Source organism: Narcine bancroftii, chromosome 2, assembly GCF_036971445.1.
Source record: "Narcine bancroftii isolate sNarBan1 chromosome 2, sNarBan1.hap1, whole genome shotgun sequence".
In the NCBI taxonomy this organism is placed as follows: Eukaryota; Metazoa; Chordata; class Chondrichthyes; order Torpediniformes; family Narcinidae; genus Narcine; species Narcine bancroftii.
In genome coordinates this window covers 290,669,738-290,690,746 of record NC_091470.1, presented here as the reverse complement: position 1 = coordinate 290,690,746, position 21,009 = coordinate 290,669,738, and the positions used below count along the sequence as shown (strand labels likewise).

Genomic DNA, 21,009 nt, shown 5'->3' with positions numbered 1-21,009 from the left:
CGAGTTGCCAGAGGAAGCTGTAGAAGGGGGTACAATTATGACTTTTAAAAGACAGGTCAATAGACTGGAAAATGTTTGAATGATTATGAGTCAATGCAAGTTGATGGGATTTGTTCAAGTGGACAATTTGGTCAGCATGGATGAATTGGGTTGGTAGGCCTCTCTCCTTGTGATAACTAACTTATGACTATAATAGTTGTCGGGATAAATATACAGTAGGTACTCGTGTAAAAGTCGAATTTTATAGACTAATTTATGGGGTCGACGACTGCTTTTGAGGGTCAGAATCCAAAATACCATATCGGTAGCAGAAGTCCAAATGATCTCTAAATCAATAAAGAACAAAACACAATGAATTTAAGTAATAATACCATGGGGGAGATTGGCACCATGGTCAGTATCTGTGTCATCAGAGGCGTCAGGAGTTTTGATCGGTGGGTAGCCTGGGCCGGGGTGAGAGTCCCGTTTTCGTGGCATCGGGAGCTCCAGCCTGTGGGTGGCCAGGGTTGAGGTGAGAGGCTAGGGTTGACTGTTACATGAGATTATGGATCTTTTGGACAAAAATAGAAGGTCAACCATTACAGATCAACTTTTGTTTTTTTAAAAAAAAAATTATTTCATGTAATTTTAATTATTTTGTTGATAAAAATGCAACAGGTGATTCCTTTCTTTAGCTTGCTAAAAATAGATATTTATCAGATTAAGGATGACTAACCTGATTTTCCTCTTTATTTTGTTGCATGGAGTTTCTATTTTTTATATCTAGCTTTGCTTCCTTTCTCTTTTGTAAAATTTAACAGTTGCTACATCAGTCTATGCCCATTGATAATTGTCCCCACCCACTGAAAATGTATTTTCAATGGGCAGCAATGTTTTACATGCTTGAGAAAGGTTTCTATGATTCTATGGGACGGATGGATGAGTGTTTCCAAAGCAGATATTTCATTAGGAGCTGATTAGTTCAAACATCATTAGGAGCGGATTGGTTCTAACATCATTAGGAGTGGAGTGGTTCTAACATCATTAGGAGCGGAGTGGTTCTAACATCATTAGGAGCGGAGTGGTTCCAACATCATTAGGAGCGGAGTGGTTCTAACATCTATACCTCTATTATGTTCAGTTTCGAGAGGGTTGAAGCATAAATATACAGTTTGTGTCCACATCTCTCACATAAGAAGGATTTTAGATTATTCTTTTTGGGTAAGTTAATAAAAATTAATTTGTTAATTTTTAACAGACTTGTCATGTGGGCTCCAGAAGTTGTAGTCATATTTAATTTTTTTTCCCCAATAAATTTAATGTTAATCTTAATTGCATTAAATGGATGAATGTTAAAGTATTTCATTTCCTGATTACATCTTAAAATTATGCAGTAAACTTGGCTCTAATGTGATTCACATGAGCTTTTGAGATGAAGAGAAAATTACATTGAGCCCTGTAAGGAAATATTGAAATAACATTACCAAAGACAATTATTTCAAGGGTTTGAAGTTTAGGGAGGGAATTCTAAACCTGGGGTCCAGAGAGCAAACATTACAGCAGGTACTCATATAGTTATTAAATTGAGGATGTGCAGGAGATAAAACTTGAGAAACATAACGACTTTGTAAAGGCAGGGATAATTTGAAGCAGGGCTATGAGTTCCAAATCCAAGTGTTACCACTGTGGGTCAGATTATGAAGGAATGATACATGAATCAGATGATGAAAAATAGGATATATATTTTATTTAAATTTAGAGATACAGGGCGATAGCATTCCCTTCCAGCCCATGAACCGTGCCACCCAAATACTCTTAATAACTCACAACCCCTGTAGATTTTAAAGCAGAAATTCACACAGACATGAGAGAACATGCAAACTCCTTACAGACAGCAGCGGATTCAAACCCAAGTTGCTGATGCTGTAATAGTGTTCACTGACTGCTATGGTAACCACTACGTTAATAGAGGTTTGAATGAGTTCCACTTCATACTTCATGGAGGCTAAAGCTTGTCAATAGCAATAGAACAGTTGAATCCAGAGGTAACAACAGCCTGTTGGAGGGGTTCAGTATTAGATACATTACAGCAGGTGGGGAGATTGAAAGTGTTTTCAGGCAGAAAATAAATGATGCAGAGAATCATTTCTTGGTCAAATAAGATGCATGGTAGCTCAGGGAGAGGTAGATTGATGGTTTTAGAATGGAAGTTACTGCTGACATCAGAGAATGATAAAATTTCTGTGCGATGATAGGTGGGAAGAGCTTGGTGACATCAGTGTGCATTGTAAAACTCCAATAATAAAACCATGGGTCTTTAGGGTGCTGGGCTTAGTCATTTCTACACAATTGGATGCAATTTCTATTAATATAATAGTAGAGTTTTTTCAGGTGTATTATAATAAATCTTATAGTGAAAATGTGAACCAGAGTCCAGTGAGTGGGAAGGAAGTGTGGGAAATAGAACTGAAGTAAATTAGAAGTGAGAATGGCAAACATTACCTGGTGAGCCAGATATTTGACGATTGGAATTTCTGAACTGTCTGATATCAGGTTATCGGAGTTTAACTGGAACATGGAACCTAGCATGTTTCAGATTTAAAGTTGATGAGAACTTGTAGAAAAGAAGATGGTAAAAGGTATATCTCTGGGGATCCCTGAGGAATTGCTGAAGGAATGAACAAAAAGTGGGCTGCATGACAGAAGATTCTGTTTTTTTTAATAATAGATAGGAATGAAATCTGCCATTGCTGCTTCATCCAGTTGAAACAGTGGTATGAGTAGCGAGGAGATGTAGGGACACAGACTCCTCTCCAGTCCTCATTGAGAATAATAGGAAGAACATGAGTACAGTTGTGTGAAAAATGTTTACTATGGTCCTTAATAGGCTGCCAAATTTGTACTGGTTCACAAGACAACCCTGGATGATGGTGGAGAAGCAAATGAGGAAGGAGGTGTGGTGTAAATCAGACTGAAGAGTGTGGATGATGGAGAAAGATGCTTTTGTAACAATGATGGCTGATGTAATTTAATAAGAACCCATTTTTGAGCTATGGCTGTGTTGCGCGAATAAAAGCACTCACCACTGGAGGGAGGACAAATGCTTTTATTACTTATAACTATGGGTAGGGTTTCAAAGTAGTCTTTGGAAGGGATCTGGGTTGAGGCGGAAAACCAGGGTTATACGTGAGCAGATGTGTGCGGAGCCAGTCATCAGTACAACACACGACCAGTAAATCCCAGTTCACTTCAGGCTGAATGGAGAAATTCAAACATTTTGTTGTTCTTTCAATTAAAGTTGAGACTCCAAAGTACATCATAGTTTAATGTATATGGTGAATATTGAATTATGTGGAATCTATACCATTTAAATCTACTGTTGGAAATGTAAACAGATCTAGCTTATGCATTATCAAAAAACATATGACAATCTGGACAGATAAAAGATGACCCCGGAATGATTACCTCAGCTAAAACAGCATAAGATTAATAAAACTGAGTGCTCTACTTGTTTATAGATAAGAAACTATCTGAAACTCACATAATTGATTCTTTCCACTGGAGAATGTATCCAATTCCACAGGGTGTACTTTTCCTTTCCGTGAAATTCCACAGCAACAATTAGGATTATCTGAGAGAACACATAAGATATTTGAATACTGGTAAAATATTTTTTTGTTTACTATCTCCGGGTAACTTGACTAATATGTTTTTTTATATCAGGCATTCCTTCAGCGAATGATCCAACATGCATCTTCTAGAGTTGACAAAAATGTAACTGAAGAAACTGTGAAGGTATGAACCATACAAATAAGAACTGTAAAGGCCATACAATCAGATTTCAGATTTATTGTCAGAGTACATACATGACATCACATATAACGCTGAGATTCCTTTTTCATGCGAGTGCAGCAGAATTACCATTGATTGGTTGTGCAAAATTTAACCGCACACAGCATGAACATGGAAGCAATGAAAAGAACTATAAACAGATAATGAATGCAAACAAACTGTGCAATACAGGGAAAGCAAAGAAAATCAATAAAGTGCACAAATAAGAGTCCTAAAATTAGTCTCTGATTGAGTTTGTTGTCGAGGAGTCTGATGGTGGAAGGGTAGCAGCTGTTCCTGAACCTGGTGGTGTGAGTCTTGAGGCATCTATACCTCTTTCCTGATGACAGCAGTGAGAACAGAGCATTTGCTTGGTGGTGAGAGTCTTTGATGATTGCTGCTGCTTTTCAATGGCAGCATTTCCTGTAGATGTACTCAGTAGCTGGGAGGGTTTTGCCTGTGACGTCCTGAGCTGTGCCCACTACCTTTTGGAGGGGTGTGGGTGTTCCCATATCAGACTATGATGCAGCACACTTTCCACCATGCATCTGTAGAAATTTGCCAGGATTTCTGATGTCATATCAAACCTCCACAAACTCTTGAGGAAGTAGAGCCGCTGTCATGCTTTCTTCATTGGTGTGTTTGGTGCAGGAAATATTCTCCGAGATAGTGACTCCCAAGAACATAAATGTGCTCACCCTCTCCATCTCTGATCCCCCCCCCCCCCAATGATCACTGGATTAGAACATAAGAAATAGGAGCCGGAGTTGGCCATATAACCTGTTGGGCCTGCTTTACCATTTAATAAAATCATGGCTGATCTGGCCATTGACAGTTCCATCTACCTTTTATCATACACCTTAATTTCCCAACATGCAAAATTCTATCCAACTGTGTCTAAATCAGCCTCTACTACTTCCTTGGGCAGGGAATTCAACAGATTTGGTACTCTCTTGGAAAAGCAATTTTTCCTAATCTCTATCCCAACTCTCCCCCGAATTTTGAAGCTATGTTCCCAAGTTCTACTCTAACCTACCAGTGGAAACAATTTTGCTGACTCTTATCTTATCTCTCCCTTTTATAAATTATATATTTCTGTAAAATCCCCTCTCGTTCTTCTAAATCCCATGAAGTATGGCCACACGTGATTCCATCTCTCCCCATTCGCTAACCCCCCTCTTGGGAATCAATCTGATGAACCTTCTCTGCACTATCTCCAAAGCCAGTACTGTAGTAAGGAGACCAGAGCTACACATAGTACTCAAGGTGTAGTCTCACAGAACCTAGTGTAGTTGCAGCAGAACCTTTCTGCTCTTAAATTTAATCCCTCTGGCAATGAAGGCTTGTGTTCCATTGGTCTCTTGATTACTTGTTGAATCTATAAACCAACCTTTTGTAATTCATGTTCAAGCACTCCTAAGTCTCTCTGCCCAACAGCATGCTGCAATCTTTCACCACTTTAATAATAATCCGATTTACTAATATAATTTTTCCAAAGTGGATGACCTTGCATTTATTAACTTTGTAATCCGTCTGCAAGGCTCTTCCCTTCTCACTTAACCCAACTATATATTTCTGCAGACTTTGCATTCTCTGCACAATTTGCTTTTCTACTCAATTTATTTGAAAAGCAAATTCAGTCCCCTCTTCAGAAATCATATATATATATATATATATATATATATCTATATACACACATATGTATTTATAATATATACTCCATCCATGTTAATACCTCGTCCCTAACTCCATGCATCCTTGTCTTATGAACAAGTCTTTTATGTGGTGCCTCATAGAAAGTAGCAGTTTAGATGTCTTTTGTTTATGTCCTATTTTGCTGAGTTACTATTTATTGAATGTGCACAGATGGAAAGGATGTGTAGATAGGATTAGCTCTTTTGTGATGAACTTAGGATCAATAAGGTGGTCTGGCAAAGGCACTGAGAATGATGTGGGTGATCAACTAGAAGTTTCTTGAGGCCTGCAGAGCTTTATCTTGACATAAGTGAAGTTGGGGAGAAAATTCTTGTACTTGGGATGGGACGGAATGGCAGCAAGGAAAGAGGAAGTGTCGAAAATAATCAAGAAAAGGGATAGAGATTTGACAACACAATTTAAAAATTGATTTCCACTCCAATTGTGTGACTTTTAAAAATATTTATTTTCAGACATTGTTTTCTAATATTGAGGACATTCTTGGAGTACACAGAGAATTCCTGACTATGATTGAGCAGTGCCTGCAGCCTGAACCTAGTGCTCAACATGAATTGGGAAGCTGCTTTCTTCACTTTGTATGTATGATTCTGCCAAAATGATGATTAAAATGCTTCCTTGTATTCTTCACTTTGATTTTTTATCCTTGTTTTCTACTGAAGAAAAAATATTTTTTGCATTCCCACAAAAATCACTTTTGTCAATGCAATTGAAAGCAACTTTGCAATGACTATTTTGACTCTAGTTGGGGATGCATGTGAAACAATTTGCCATCAACAAATACAGGTGCCTAACCATTTATCCGGGATCTTCGGGACCAGACACGAGCTGTTGTTTGGAATCTTCCAGATTTCAGAATCATTTTGATTTCTGTCTCTTTAGGCCCACCAAAGTCACGCTGCCGTATCCATCCCCACTCCCCCCCCAAGTCGTGCTGCCATCTCTCTCTCCCCTCTCGCACACCTGAGTCGTGCTGCCCTCTCTATCCTCCCCTTCGCCTGCCCCAGTTGCGCTGTTGTCTCTCCCCCTCACCCGTCCAAGTTGCTCTGCTGTCTCTCTCTCTCCCTGCCCCTTGCTGTATCAGCGCCAGGAGAACTGCCCCCTTCTCCGTTCCACTGGACAGGCGCTGGTACAGCGGCTTAGCTGCCTGGGGTATTATGGGTAGTGATAACAACCATTTAGCTGCTGCTGAGCTGACTGAAAGCGCTGCAACTCTGGACAGGCGTCAGTATAGACAATTCAGAGGCACTTATAAAGTAGCGGAATGCAATGGGATATATGGAAGTTGAGCTAAGGAGGGGGTGATGGGTCATGTTTGGTGCTAAACACCATCTTTGATGAGCATATGTCATCTACCAAAATAAAGTGCTGGTTTTTGGAATTCTGGATAAAAAGTTAGGCACCTGTACCATAACTCTAGCAGGTCAGGTCTGTTTCATTTTCAGTGATGACAAATGATAAGAACTAGAAAAGGTTGGAAAGGAACAAGTTTTATGATCAAAAGAAAAAGAGCAAAAATGCAAGTCAGGGTAAAAGATAAGAAAGAATAAATTACTTCCCTTTTGTTCTTTCCTCCCTCTCCAGCCACCCCCAGCAATATTGTATCACTTTTCCCCATTCTGATTGACCTGAAGCATTAACTCTGTTTCATGTATTGGGGTGTTGCTGGATGTGTTATGTATTTCCAGTGTCAATTAGCCTTGTAAAAAAAGTTCAGGTAAATGATAAAACCCATACTCATTGTAAAGTCCTGAAATGCATGATATGAAGCATATAATTTAGTCTGGTGATAAGTAAAATTCCACTGCAGCCCTTTCCTATTTCTATGAAGTGTCTGGCTCTGTCACTCCTTATTTACTTATTTTCAGTCTTCATAGATAATTTTAAAAATGGATCTCGAACCTATATCTGCATTATCTCCAGTATACTCTGAAGGAATTGTATAGGTCTGATCTTGTGTCCTGAAATTGCCAGTTACCTCCCCCGGCCCATGTGGCTTGTTCCGGTGTGGCCTCTTGTTTTAACCTGTGGGGAGTCTGACTCCCAGTATTTCTCTGTGGTTGAGTGCAGTGGAGTCTCCTGTCTCAGGAGACTGAATAATCATTCACCAGTGTTGTTTATTGTATTTTTTTGTTTGGAAATACAGAAACACCGGTTTTCTATCTATGATGAATACTGCAGTAATCATGAAAAAGCACAAAGGCTGCTATTGGAACTGAATAAAATGCGGTCTGTCCGGACATTTTTGCTTGTAAGGACTCGATTTTTATTATTGCAAAGAGCATTTGGTTGATTTGCTATTCTACACGATGTTTTTTTTTCCAATGAAATAAAATTTTCAGGAAAGCACTGTGGATTTGTAAATGTTTGTTGATAGACTTGGTCCAAATAAATCCCTTGGTTGGTTGCAGTGGTCCTCTTGGGACAATTACAGTGCCAACCAACAGGCTTTGATTCTGCCACTGTCTTTAAGTATTTGTCTGTTCTCCCTTGACCTCTGGGTGCTCTGGTTTCCTCACACCCCCACAAAAAATAAACAGGGATGGTAGATTAATTGGGTGTATTTGGGCCACACAAGTCTCGTGAGCCAGAAGGGCCTTTTACTGTGCTACATTGTTAAAATTTAAAACAATGAAAATGTTGATTAATTTATAAGTTGATGTTGGAATAACATGCATCTGAAAAGTTTGTGAACCATGTCCTTCCACTTTAGGGGATGCAAAATCATCCACATTTAATTCCTTATATACTTCTGATAGTACAGTTGTAAAATTGCAGTAGCATTATGTATCTTGAATTCAGTGCTCAACTGATTGGAGAAGCAAGAAAGGATTTCTATAATAGAAGGTTTGTACCTTAAGTGCCAAATGATATATTTCCTTATTTGTGGTGTCTTGCCTGATGAAGACCCTCAATGCTTTAAACATGGTTTCAGATTTTCAGCAACCAAATTATTTTTCTTGTTTTTGTAATCATTTTAATTTATTGCACAAGTTACAATTGATAACCTTGTGCAGCTGAAATTCAGGTGCGTTTTTTTTTCAAGCAGAGAAGACCCTAGAGGATCTAGGATCAAACCCTTTCAGATGCATATCCTTGTATGTTGGTGCAAGTGGGTGGATAATAGATTTTTAAAAAAAAGTTTGTTTTCCTCGAGTATTTTAAGGATCCAGATTATTATCCACTGGATCCAAGTCTATTATTCAACAACATGGTATGCTGGACCACTGTGTAAACCTTCATAGCACCACCTGAATAGGCCAATATATGGGTATCCAGACCTTGCTAATTTCCTATTTTCTGGTGCATTCCTGATGGAACAACCCTTAAGTAGAAAGAGAATCACAAAAACTGCAGATGCTGTTATCTTGAACAAAAAAAAGATGCTGGAGGAACTCCATGGTCAGGCAGCATGTGCAGAAATGTCAATAAACGGTTTGCATAAATGTCCTGTAGACAATCATTTCAAAACACCTCACCATTCCCATACTGACATATCTGTCCTTGACCTCATCCATATTCAAGGGAGGTCAAATGTAAATTTGAGGAACAACACACATTCCTCCTGGTTTGCCATAAGCCACATGTGATGAACATTAAATTTTTTCTTTATTTTAGGTTACCTCTGACATCTCTGGTTTCACTGTTTTCATCTCTTCAATGCAAATTTACCTTCTTTAACTTTCTCTCCATTCAATCATCTCCATCCTCTTTTCTCTCTCCCTCATCCACCTTCTGTCCATAGCCCAATCTCGTCTTGGCTCCTCCACAGCTTCTTTCAAAGTCATCCCCTTTTTACTTCTGTATAGATAAAGGATCCTGTCACAAAAGGTTGGCTAATCTCTTCCGCCCATGGATGCTGTGTGACTCTGAGTTCCCCAGCACCTCATCATTAACCTAAGGTTAATGTAATGTAATGTAAGAATCTTTCATGATTCCATATGTAACAGGAACATGTGAACTTTCAAGTGGAGCGATGATTTCTGAATCCTCTGCACAAGAGTAATTTAGCAATTTAGTACCACAATCCTTGTTATGAATCCTCAATGTTGAAAACTAGCACCAGGCTAATTCTTGCCATGATTTTAGTTTTTCAAATATTACCATCTGAGATTTTTAATTTTCATCCATTAACCATTGATGTCTTTAAAAATAAGCCATAAAACAATGCACGCGACTGGTGAAAGAGAATTTAAGAACCTAATAAATAGGAGCTGAAGCAGGTCATCTGACCCATTGAGCATACTCTGTTACTCAATGAGATCTGGCCATGGACTCAACCCCACCTACCTGGCCTTTCCCTATAACCCTTAATTCCTCTTCTGTGCAGAATCTAACATTTTCTTAAATATTTTTTAATGAGGCATCCTCTACTGCTTCCTTTGATAGAGAATACCAGAAGTTCATAATTGTCTGGCAGAAGCAGTTCCTCCTTATCTCCATCCTATTTCCACTCCCTGCAGTCCTTGAGATGATATCTTCTAGTTCCAGTTTCATCGACCATGGAAACAACTTTCCTTTCTCCATCTCTCTTTCATAATTTTATGCTTTTATAAGATCCCTTCTCATTCTTCTGAATTCCATTGAATATAGTCCCAGATGACTCAATCTTTCCTCATAGGGTAATCCCCTCAAGACTGGAATCAACCTAATGAACTTCTGCACCACCTCCAAAGCCAGTATATCCTTTCGCAAGTAAGCAGAGACCTTGATGAATCCATATCATTGTTGTCAAGTTTGATTTATGGGTACCGAAACCATTTTTATTATGTTACATCATAATAGTAACATAACATCAATACCTATATAATCTAATTTACTTACTTTGTATTTGGATATACGAGGGTTGCATGCTGCTTGCAGGACGGAAGAATCCTGATGTTCCACTTGAAGGATATCTAGTGGCTCCCATACAAAGGATCTGCAAATATCCTCTTCTGCTAAAGGTAAATCTTTTTAAAATACATTAAGAGTAGCCAAAGTAGACATAGGACAGATAGAAGATTATGCTGGAGAAATTGTAATGGGAGACAAAGAGATGGCAGAGGAATGAATATTTTGGAACTGTCTTCACTGTGGAAGACATTAGTAGCATAATGGACTCTCATGGGTCTCTGGGAAGAGAAGTTAATGAAGTTAAGATCACGAGAGAGAAGGTACTTGGGCAGCTAAATGGACCAAGGGTAGATAAGTTTCTCAGACTAGATGGAATGCACCCTCAGGTTCTGAAGGAGGTGGGTGTTAAGATTGTGGAGGCATTGGTAATATGTCATATTTACAGTGGACTGGAGGATTGTGAATGTCACTCCACTGTTTAAGAAGTGAGTGAGGCAACAGAAAGTAAATCATAGACCTATTCGCCTGACATCGGGGGTTGGGAAGCTGTTGGAGTTGATTGTCAAGGATGAAGTTACGGAATACCTGGAGATGCATGAAAAGATGGGGCCAATCCTTAAAGGGAAATCATGGCAGCCAAGCCTATTGCAATTTTTTGAAGTAAACACGTAGGATAGACAGGGATGGCGCAGTGAATGTTTTGTATTTGGACTTTCAAAAGGCCTTCGACAAGGAGCTACACATAAGGCAGCTGCACAAGATGAAAGTGCATGGAATTTGCAAGTAGGAAACTAACATGGGTAGAGCATTGGCTGATTGGCAGGAAATAGAGCAAGAATAAATGGATCCTATCTGGTTGGCTACCGGTTACGAGTAGTGATCCACAGGGATCGGTATTGAGGGCTGCTTCTTTTTACGTTATATATCAATTATTTGGATTATGGAATAGATGGCTTTGTGGCTAAATTTATAGATGATACCAAAATCGGTGGTTGGGATGGTGGTGCTAAGGACACCAAAAGGCTGCAGAGAGACTTGGATAGTTTAGGAGAATGGGGAAAGAGATGAAATACAATGTTGGAAAGTGTATGGTCATGCACTTTGGTAGAAGAAATAGATGGGCAGACTATTATTCATATTGGGAGAAAATTCGAAATTCTGAGGCACAAAGGGACTTGGGAGTCCTTGTGCAGGATATCCCAAAGGTTGACCTCCATGTTGATCCAGTGGTGAAGAAGGCGAATGCAATGTCGGCATTCATTTCTCGACGAATAGCATACAAGAGCAGGGTTGTAATGTTGAGACTCGCTAAAGCACTAGTGTGTCCTCACTTGGAGAACTGTATACAGTTTTGGGGCACATTATTTGAAAAAAATACTTGCTGGCATTGGAGAGGGTTTAGAGAAGATTTACCAGAATGATGCCAGGATTGAAAGGGTTAGCATATGAGGGATGATTGTCAGCTCTTGGACTGTACTCGTTGGAGTAAAGAAGGATAAGGGGGACCTCATAGACATTTCAAATGCTGAAAGACCTGGATAGAGTAGATGTGACAAGGATGATTCCCAAGGTAAATAATTCTAAGACAAGAGGACACATCTTCAGGATAAAAGGGCATCAATCAAAAGCAGAGATACAGAAAAATTTATTTAGTCAAAGGTTTGTGGATCTTGTTGCCACAGGCACCTGTGGCAACAAGGGTAAGAGGCAAAAAGCCGGGGTGTTGGTCTGAGTGGGATGATGGATCAGCTCATGATTAGAATGGCGGAGCAGACTCTGTGGGGCAATGTGCCTACTTCTGCTCCGATATCTTGTGATCTTGTAATTAAAAGGTTACAAGATACATGATAGATATGGTAATTTTTTAAATGGAACAGAGTGATACTTCCACTCTCGCATCTAAATCCAATTGGTTCTTAGATTTAAAAAAGATTTTGCTGATTACCTTTCTTCGAGTCATTTTCTGCAGTGTTAATGCAGTCTCTGCATTTAGTACTTTGGGACAACATTAAATCCTCATCATCTTCATCTCAACTCACAAAAGCCATGAATGAAAGTGTCAATCTCGATGGTGAAGCTAAGTAAGATGAACAAAATTTCTTCAAGTGAGGAAAACGTGCTTTTCTCAAAAAAATTATGAATTCTTTGTAATTGTCTCATTCTAATTATTGATGTACAGTACTGTGTATTGGATGCACAGTATCTGTATATTTTTATGTTTGAGGGTCAGCAAATGTTTAGCTTAATATAGAAAGAGATGTGCTGAACCTCCTTGACAAATGATGCTACCCTTCCTTTGCCCCCGCCCCATAACCCTCCATTTTTCTTACATACATGAGCCCATCTAAGAGCATTTTAAATGATGTTATTGTATCAGCTTCCACCCTCATCCTTGTAAATGCATTCCAGGCACCCACACACTCTTTTTCAGAAAAATAAACAACCTCTGCCATCTCCAAAATTTTTCTTCACACTCCTTAAATAGATGTCCTCTGGAATTGGCCATTGCCATCTTGGGAAAAGGTGGTGGCTGTTCACTCTCTGAAATCTCATTATTGTATAGACCTCTATTGCCTCCTCTCATTCTTTATTGCTCCAAAGAGAAAAGCAGAGCTTGCTTAATATAACCTCATAAGCCATGTTCTCTAATCCAAGCAGTACCTTATTCAGTCTCCTCTGCACCTCTCTAAGGTTCTGCATTCTTCCTATAATGAGGCAACTATACTCTTAAGTGTGGTCTAACAAGGGTTTTTAGAGCTCAATTTTACTTTGTGATTCTTGACTAATGAAGGCCAGCTCACCATAGTCCTTAACTATCCAATCAACTTGTGCATCAGTTTTGAGGGATTTAGGGATTTGGACCCAAAGATCCTTCTTTTCCTCCATGCTGCAAAGAGTCCTGCCATTAACCATGAACTCAGCCTTCAAGTTCAGTCTTCCAAAGTGTAACACTTCGCACTTTCCTGGACTGAACTCCTTCTGCCACTCTCCACCCAACTCTATTCTGTCTATATCCTATTGTGATCTTTGGCAACATTCCACACTGTCCACAATACCTTCAACCTTCGTGTAATCTGTAAACCTGTTAACACCCCCCTCCAGTTCCTTGTGCAAGTCATTTATAAAAATCACAGATTCCTGCAGTGCGTCACTGGTCAGCAACCTCCAGGCGGAATAGTCGCCATCTCCTACCATCCTCTGTCTTCTGTGGGCAAGCCAAATCAAAATCCAAGCAGTCAAGTTACCAAGGATCCCATGCTTCATGACCTTCTGGATGGAACTTTGTCAATGCCTTACTCAAATCCATGTTTTGCCACCATGTCAAACCTCAATCAGGATCTTGAGTCGGATCTTGAGTCATGATGTCTCCTCCCAATGCCACACTGACTATCTTTAATAAGATTATGCAGATGTATAATGCTCATAAATCCTGTCTCTAAGAATCCTCTCCAATAGTTTTCCCAACATTGATGTAAGACTCATTGGCCTATAATTCTCAGGATTATTCATATTAACTTTCTAAAGCAACAGAACTACATTTTTCATCCTCCAATTGTCTGTTATCATCCCAATGTCCACGGAGAATGAAAAGATCATCCAGTGATCTCTTCCACTGATTCCTGTCATAACCTGGGATATATGCCATCCAGTTCTGGGATCATATCTAAATGTTTTTCAAAAGCTCTAACACTACCTCTTTCTGTTCCAGCACATTTGCACATTCTATGATGACCTCAAATTTGCCCTGATGAACACAGAAACTAAGCATTTATTAAAGACTTCTCCAGGCACATATTTCCTACTTTATCCCTGAGCTGTCCGACCCTCATGCTAGTCATACTGTTGAAAGTCTTGGTGTTTTCCTTAATCTTACTTGCCAAAGTCTGCTCATGTCCCCTTCTTGCTCTCCTCTCCCTTCTCCAGTTCCTTCCTGGATGCCTCTTAATTCTCAGGGGCCCTGTCTGATTTTTTTGCTTCCTTAACATTAAGTAGACTTCTTCCTCTTGACTGAATGTTTACCTCTCTTTTCATCCACGATTCCATTATCCAACCATCCTTTTGCTGTCTTAACGGGACAAACATATCCAGAACCCCATGCAGATATTTCTGCAACAACCTCCACATTCCTAATTAATGCTCCCAAGGTTTTGCCTAATATCATCATAATTAGCCCTCCCCAATTAAACATTTTCTGTATCAACATTAAAGATTTGTGTTATTTACATAGTTGATTCTCTTACTCGCTCATCACAAATGTTTTGTTGTCAGCAATGATGTCTTTGAGGAGAAATATATTATTTTATTTTATTACTGAAAGTAAAAGTTACTATTTTATAGAGATTACTTTTGTGACAAAATGTGTATTTACATTTATTCAGGAACTGGTGAAGAGGACACCAAAAAGGCATAATGACTATTCTGCAGTAATTGAGGCTCTTCAGGCCATGAAAACGGTTTGCTCCACTATCAATGAAGCCAAGCGACAAATGGAAAAATTGGAAATTCTAGAGGAATGGCAATCACATATTGAAGGATGGGAGGTATGTAGCTCATACTAATTCATGCTTCTGGAATCTTGAACTTCAAGTTCTAGCATGGCCATGTTCTCAATTATGATGCTCTGTTTTAAAACCAACTCAGTATTTATTGCATGAGCTTTGAATAAGTACTTGTTCACATGATGGAAATATACTGCACAGTAAAAGATAAATTGTGTGTTCTGCTTGTGCAGACTCTTTGAAAGAACTATCTATTTCATCCCATTCTCCTACTCACCCAATGTTACAAAGCATTTTCTGGGAAAACAATGACAGAATTAATGGAAAACTATTCTCAAGTCAGGAGTGAAACGTGAATGTCTGCAGACCCTTTGATTGTAGTAAAGTCACAGAATTGCTGAAGAAACTCAGCAAGTCTCGCAGGGCTTATGCCTCACTTGTCTTTACCCTCAGTATCTTCTCTTTTGGCTCATCCCACTTTGTCAAAGTCAAATGGGCAGCCATAACTACCCACACAGGCCCCACATATGGCTGCTTTTTTGTGGGCTATGTGGTGAAATCCATGCTACAAACCTTCACACGCAAGGATCCTCAACTCTTCCTCTGCTACATTGACAACTACTTTGGTGCTACCTCATGCTTGACTTTATCCACATCGCTGACAACTTCCACCTCAACCTTAAATTCACTTGGTCCATCTGGCAGCTCTCTCCTCTTTCTCAATCTGTCTCCATTTCTGGTGACAAAGTCAACAGACATCTTCTACAAACGCACCAACTGCCACCCACTTCACTCCTAGTCCCCTGTTAAGGATTCCATTCCTTTTTCTCTTCCTCCATCTTCATCCCATCTGGTTCCAGGACAAGGTCTTCCATGCTAGATCATCCGAGATATCCTACTCCTTCAAACAACGTGGCTTCCTCTCTACCACCATTAATTTGACCCTCACCTTCATATCCTCCATTACCTGTACATCTGGCCTACCCCCCTCCAGCCCAATGTGCAACAAGAGCAGGATTCCCTTTGTCCTTGCCTATCATCTATCAGCCTCCCCATCCAACATGACAAACTCTACTATTTCTCTCACCTACCATGTGATGCCACCACTAGACACATCTACCCTTCTCCTCCCTTCTCTTCCTTCCACAGGGACCACTCCCTTTGTGACTCCCTCATCAACTCCTCCCCTCCTACCAATTGCCTCCTTAGCACTTATACCTGTGAATGCAGGAGGTGTTCCACTTGCACCCACACTTCCTCCCTCACCACCATTCAGGGCCTGTAATGATCCTTTCAATTGAAGCTGCACTACACTTTTGAATATGCAGGGGTCATCTGCTGTATCCACTGTGGTCTTTTCTACATTAAAGAGACTGGATGTAGACTGGGATATCGCTTTTTTGAGCACTTGGGCTCTGTCCGCTGCAATAGTGGGGATCTCCCAATGGCCACCTGTTTCAAATCCTTTCCCCTTTCTCTTGCCAACTTGTTTGTCTACAGTCTCATGCACTGCCAGACTGAGACCACCTGCAAATTGGAGGAACAACACCTTGTATTCCGTTTTGGCACCCTCCATTTTGGTTCTTCTCTGGTTTCCATTAGTTCCTCTAATTCTATATCTGCTTTCTTCTAGCTCTGTCACTCTCCCTTCCTTTTTCCCTCTGTCTCCTTTCCCCTCAGCTCTGCATTCATAGAGCCAACCCTCCAATCAATTCTCGCATTTCCCCTCTCCTCTCCTTCTATCTATATCCAATTAACACCTTTTCTCCTCCTGTCCTTTCTTTTATTTCAGGCGCCTGCCTTCTTTTTATTCATAACTTGATGAAAGGCTCAGGCTTCAAACATCAGTTCTATATCTTTACCTTCCTACGGACGCTGCGAGACCAACTGAGTTCCTCCAACATTTCAGTGTTTTTACTATTGTCAAGACAAGATTTTGATTCAGGGTGGTGGAAAACCAATCATTAAAGTTCGTTAAATACCCAGAATTTTGGTTGATATAAATTCCACAGTGCATTTTTGTTACTGGTACAATATGTAGTTATTGCCGTCAAGGGCATCAATATTGTTAATCTTGTATTTCTTTTATTTGTAGTAAAATATAATCTTGAACCACTAGGGACTATGTGGTAAATGTAGGGATTAAGGCACTTTTGGTGTGTCTTGATGAAGATTTCCAATTACAAAAAAATTGACAATTCTAGTTCTCCCATTGATGCTGTTGACCCACTAAGTTCCTCCAGCAGTTTGTTTCATCTCTCTTGCAGAGGAGTTGCACAGAATGCCACAGCAGATGGACCCAGCAGCAATAAAGGAAATTTACTGAGCAACTGGTAGAGTGAAAATTTTGCCTCAGAGTCTTGGTCTTGATGAGGTGAATAGTTCATCTGGAGCTGAGTGCCGCTGACAGTCCAAAATGAGCTTTGATGTGCTGACAGCTGATATGCAATGATTGTTTAATAGCAATGTTGCTGACAATTTCTATCACTGTCCAGATGAATGAGAGTATAGGATGGTAATTGTTTGACTATGTCCTTCTTTTGACCCACAGCACACTGAGGTAGAGAATTCCAAGGATCCATAACCCTTTGAGAGAAGAAATTCTTCCTTTGCTCCATTTTTAATGCCTAACTCTTGTGCTCCTTGTTTTCAATTCCTCGTGAGGAAAAAAGGCCAAACATCAACATGTATAGTTATTACACTATTGAAGGAGGACTTTTAGCTAATTTGGTCCATGTCAACTCCAGAACAATCAAGTCAGTCCTATTCCCAGTCTGCAGCTGGCTCCTTCTGTCTATCATCCCTCACCCCTACTCAGTCCAGTTATCACCTATCAGCCCCTGTCCATGCCTTCCCCTCTCCTCTTTTTACCAGCTAATTTCCTCTCCACTCTGTCCTGATGCAGGATCTTGACTTGAAATGTCCACAATTCATTCCACACAACTTCCCCCGCCCCCCCCCAACAAACTAATGTTGCTCAATCCTCTGAATTCCTCAGAAGCTTGTTCATTACTACACATGCGCATTGAATTGGTAAATGCTGTTTGTTGCTTCAGTCGTGAAAATTGGCTACCAGCTACCATGAATGATAAGAAAATTTCATTCCTGGAAGGATTAAGTAAAGAAAAAGCAGACTATGGTTAGATTTGACAAGCTGAAACATACAGCTCAATTGTTGAACTGCAATTATTGGTAGAAATTGAATCAGCAACTGGTCATTAGGATGGAATGGTTTGTGTAGCAGATAATGCAGCATGATTACAGTGCAAGCGAATCTGCCACTCTAAGGGGGTTTCTGTGTTCTCCCTGTGTTCGCTTGGGTTTCCTCCAGGTGCTCCAGTTTCCTGCTGCTTTGCAACAACGTACAGGGTTTGTCGGTCAATTGGTCACATGGGTGTTTTTGGGCAGTGTGGCCTTGTGGGCCAGAAGGGCCTGATACCCTGCTGTATGAGGATCAGGAAGGAAGAGTAGGAGAGAGTGTGGAATATCAATGCATTTGAGTTTGTGCCTAACACCTGATAGAAACACAGTCGAGTCTGGTATCTTGAGGGATGGTCATAAGAAGGAAGAAGGACGCACTTCTCTGGGCACAAGACACAATCAGACTGTAGTCAGACATAATGTGTCAAAATCTGGTGTTGGGACTTACTGGAGCATGTTTCACAGAACTGTACTGCCCAGAAGATTCAAGAGGTCTACGACTGGGAAATTTTCCTGACAGGAGTGATGTGCACAGATATTTAAGGCAGTGTCAGGCCTGACTGATTGAAACAAGAGATGACAAGGAATATGGAGGAATCAATTCTTGGGCTATTGTAGGAGTTTATGCAGAGCTGGAAGACAATGATTTCTATTCTGGGGGAGATGAGCACATTGCAGTGAACTAGAATTCACTGTCTATGCATTGTTCAGATGGCTTAGCTCCACCTTCACCTACCCCAATATAAACCCTGGTTTTCCTGCCTTACCAGATTCGCCTAATGACTATTGTGTCTATTAAAAGTGTGTTTGTACTCCTCACTTGTCTCTGAGTGCATTCAGTCATGCTACACACTTTTTCTTTACAAAAAAATGAGTGAAGGCTGCGTCACCTTTTGACTCCTGTCAAGTTTCATTTTGATTCAATTTGAGGCCTGGTGTCTGTTGCATGGAAACAGCTTGATAAGCTTCACTGAATTGAGAGATACGTTTTGTGGCAGATTGCTCATCTCATTGAGTTGCAAGATGCTATTTGTGAATTGATTGCTATTCTCAATCCACACAGGGTTGTTATTCATGAACAGCTTGGAGTTCCCCAGGAGCAAAGGAACATACTGAGTGATCAAATCGATGTTCTTCATTAATGCAGAAACAGCATATGTTAACAGAACCTTCTCCTATAGGAGCAGAAGGATGGGACTTGTGAATGATCCATCTTTTACACGATCAGAGATGTGGCACTGACCTACACTTCTTCATTGTGATTAGAGTCTTGCTCGGGTTGCATGCAGCTGCATTTGAGAGGGTGAAGGTGGCAAGAAGCAGACCCCTTGAATTCAAGATCTCCTGGTCAGTCAATCTTTAGGCTGGGAGTTTGAAATCAACTCAGGAGTGATTTAAGTGGTTGAATTCTCTGCCTGCTTGTTTGGTTTCTGGTTTCATCCTAAGAGACCATGTTGGGAAATTGGAGCTAGAGTTGAATGAACTCTGGATCATTTAGAATAATTTAGAATAGAAAGCTGAGGGACTTACAGGGATGCAATCACATCTAGGAGGCAGGAGAAAGGAAGCTGGGTGACAGTCAGGAGAGGGAAAGGGTATAGGCAGGCAGTGCAGGATACCTTTGTGGCCATTCCCAATAGCAACAAGTATACCCCTTTAGATGCTGCTGCGGGTGATGACCTATCTGAACTAGGCCGCAGCAAGACTAATAGTTTGATGGTCCGCTCTGAGTCTCAGAAGAGAAGGGTGAAGTCAGGTAGAGCTATAGTCATAGGGGACTCAATAGTCAGGGGATTCTGCGGCCACAAAAGAGATTCCAGGAAAGTGTGTTGCCTCCCGAATGCTTGGGTCCAGAGTAGTTTCCTTAAAAGAAAATCTTGCTTGACAAACTGGTTGAAATTCTTTGAAATAGTGACAAGCAGGTGCAGTGGATGTTGTGTATTTAGATTTTCAAATGGACTTTGACAAAGTACGGCACATGAGGCAACTTCACAAAATAAGAGCCCATAGTATAACAGAAAACAAATGAGCATGGGTAGATCATTGATTGGCAGGAATCCGAGAGTCGGAATGCAGGGATCATACTCTTGTTGGTTTCCAGTGTGTGGTGGGCTGCACTGATCCACAAGCGAATCAGGTCGCGGAGGTGCAAGCTCGCACTTGCTGATGTCACATTGGTCCTGGTTGTGGGGTGGTGGGGGGGGTGGGGCACAAAGGATCGTGTGGGTCATGATGATAAGCTCTCTGAGAGTTCCAGTAAAATCATTTGGTTGGTTGAACTCACTTACAGCTTCCATGTGGCTTTTCTTTTGTTCGCTGAACAGCACACCAACCTTGACGGTACAAAACGGGCATTTTGGACCCCGTGATGAATGACACGAGCCAACAGAACGTAGTCTCACAGAAGCTGCAATGTTTTGGACCTTTCAGCCACTTGTCTGGTTTGAACAAGCTGAGGTCCAGTTTCAGGTCAGGCAGATAATGCAAGATATTACTGCTTGGTCAGTTTGCTCGACCAGGAGACTGCTGGATAAATCATTGACGACTTACATCAGCCATCAGCTGCCAACAGGTGTGAGGCAATTAAGGTGCTTCTTTTCCACACCTTCGGCCTTTCCTGCTGTGAACGAGTAGCACAGCTGCTCCACATGGATGTCCTGGGAGAGCGTACACCATCGGCCTTTATGAACAATATGCTGGCGTTAATGGATGGCCACAGGCCCTGCTTACTGTTCAAGCAGTTATTTCTCAAACAGATGCTGGAATAAATCCACCTACTCCTCTTGGATGACAACTTCACTGACCCGTGCACATTAGCAGCCTGTGCAGATGTCCTTTGGCAAGCCAAGCAATATGGTGGGATGTCCGTTGACCTAGTTGCTAAGCGACACCCAGCGACTCATCTCTCTCCCACTCCACCGAGGAGGCTGGCAACTGCTGCAGCAGGTGG

The 21,009-nt window shown here is 40.7% G+C and overlaps 1 protein-coding gene and 1 long non-coding RNA gene across 8 annotated transcripts in view; one reads left to right on the top strand and one right to left on the bottom strand.

Annotated features, from left to right (window-relative positions):
• prex2 (phosphatidylinositol-3,4,5-trisphosphate-dependent Rac exchange factor 2) overlaps positions 1-21,009 on the top strand; it is a 351,801-nt gene that overhangs the window by 100,888 nt on the left and 229,904 nt on the right. For all 6 annotated transcript variants that reach the window (XM_069921298.1, XM_069921299.1, XM_069921297.1 and 3 more), the window contains 5 exons: positions 3,703-3,774; positions 5,979-6,101; positions 7,670-7,774; positions 10,368-10,469; positions 14,739-14,900. In XM_069921298.1, coding sequence (XP_069777399.1) covers positions 3,703-3,774; positions 5,979-6,101; positions 7,670-7,774; positions 10,368-10,469; positions 14,739-14,900 — 564 coding nt within the window. The remainder of the gene's footprint in view (positions 1-3,702; positions 3,775-5,978; positions 6,102-7,669; positions 7,775-10,367; positions 10,470-14,738; positions 14,901-21,009) is intronic.
• The window catches only part of LOC138755397 (uncharacterized), a 63,023-nt gene that overhangs the window by 38,802 nt on the left and 3,212 nt on the right, over positions 1-21,009 (bottom strand). The window contains exons 2-4 of one of the 2 annotated variants that reach the window (XR_011352253.1): positions 9,196-9,324; positions 3,521-3,610; positions 3,110-3,233 (exon numbers count right to left, since the gene is read on the bottom strand). This is a non-coding gene — a long non-coding RNA (uncharacterized lncRNA). Of the gene's footprint in view, positions 1-3,109; positions 3,234-3,520; positions 3,611-9,195; positions 9,325-21,009 lie in introns of those variants that run through there. The other variant, XR_011352252.1, reaches the window with a different exon arrangement.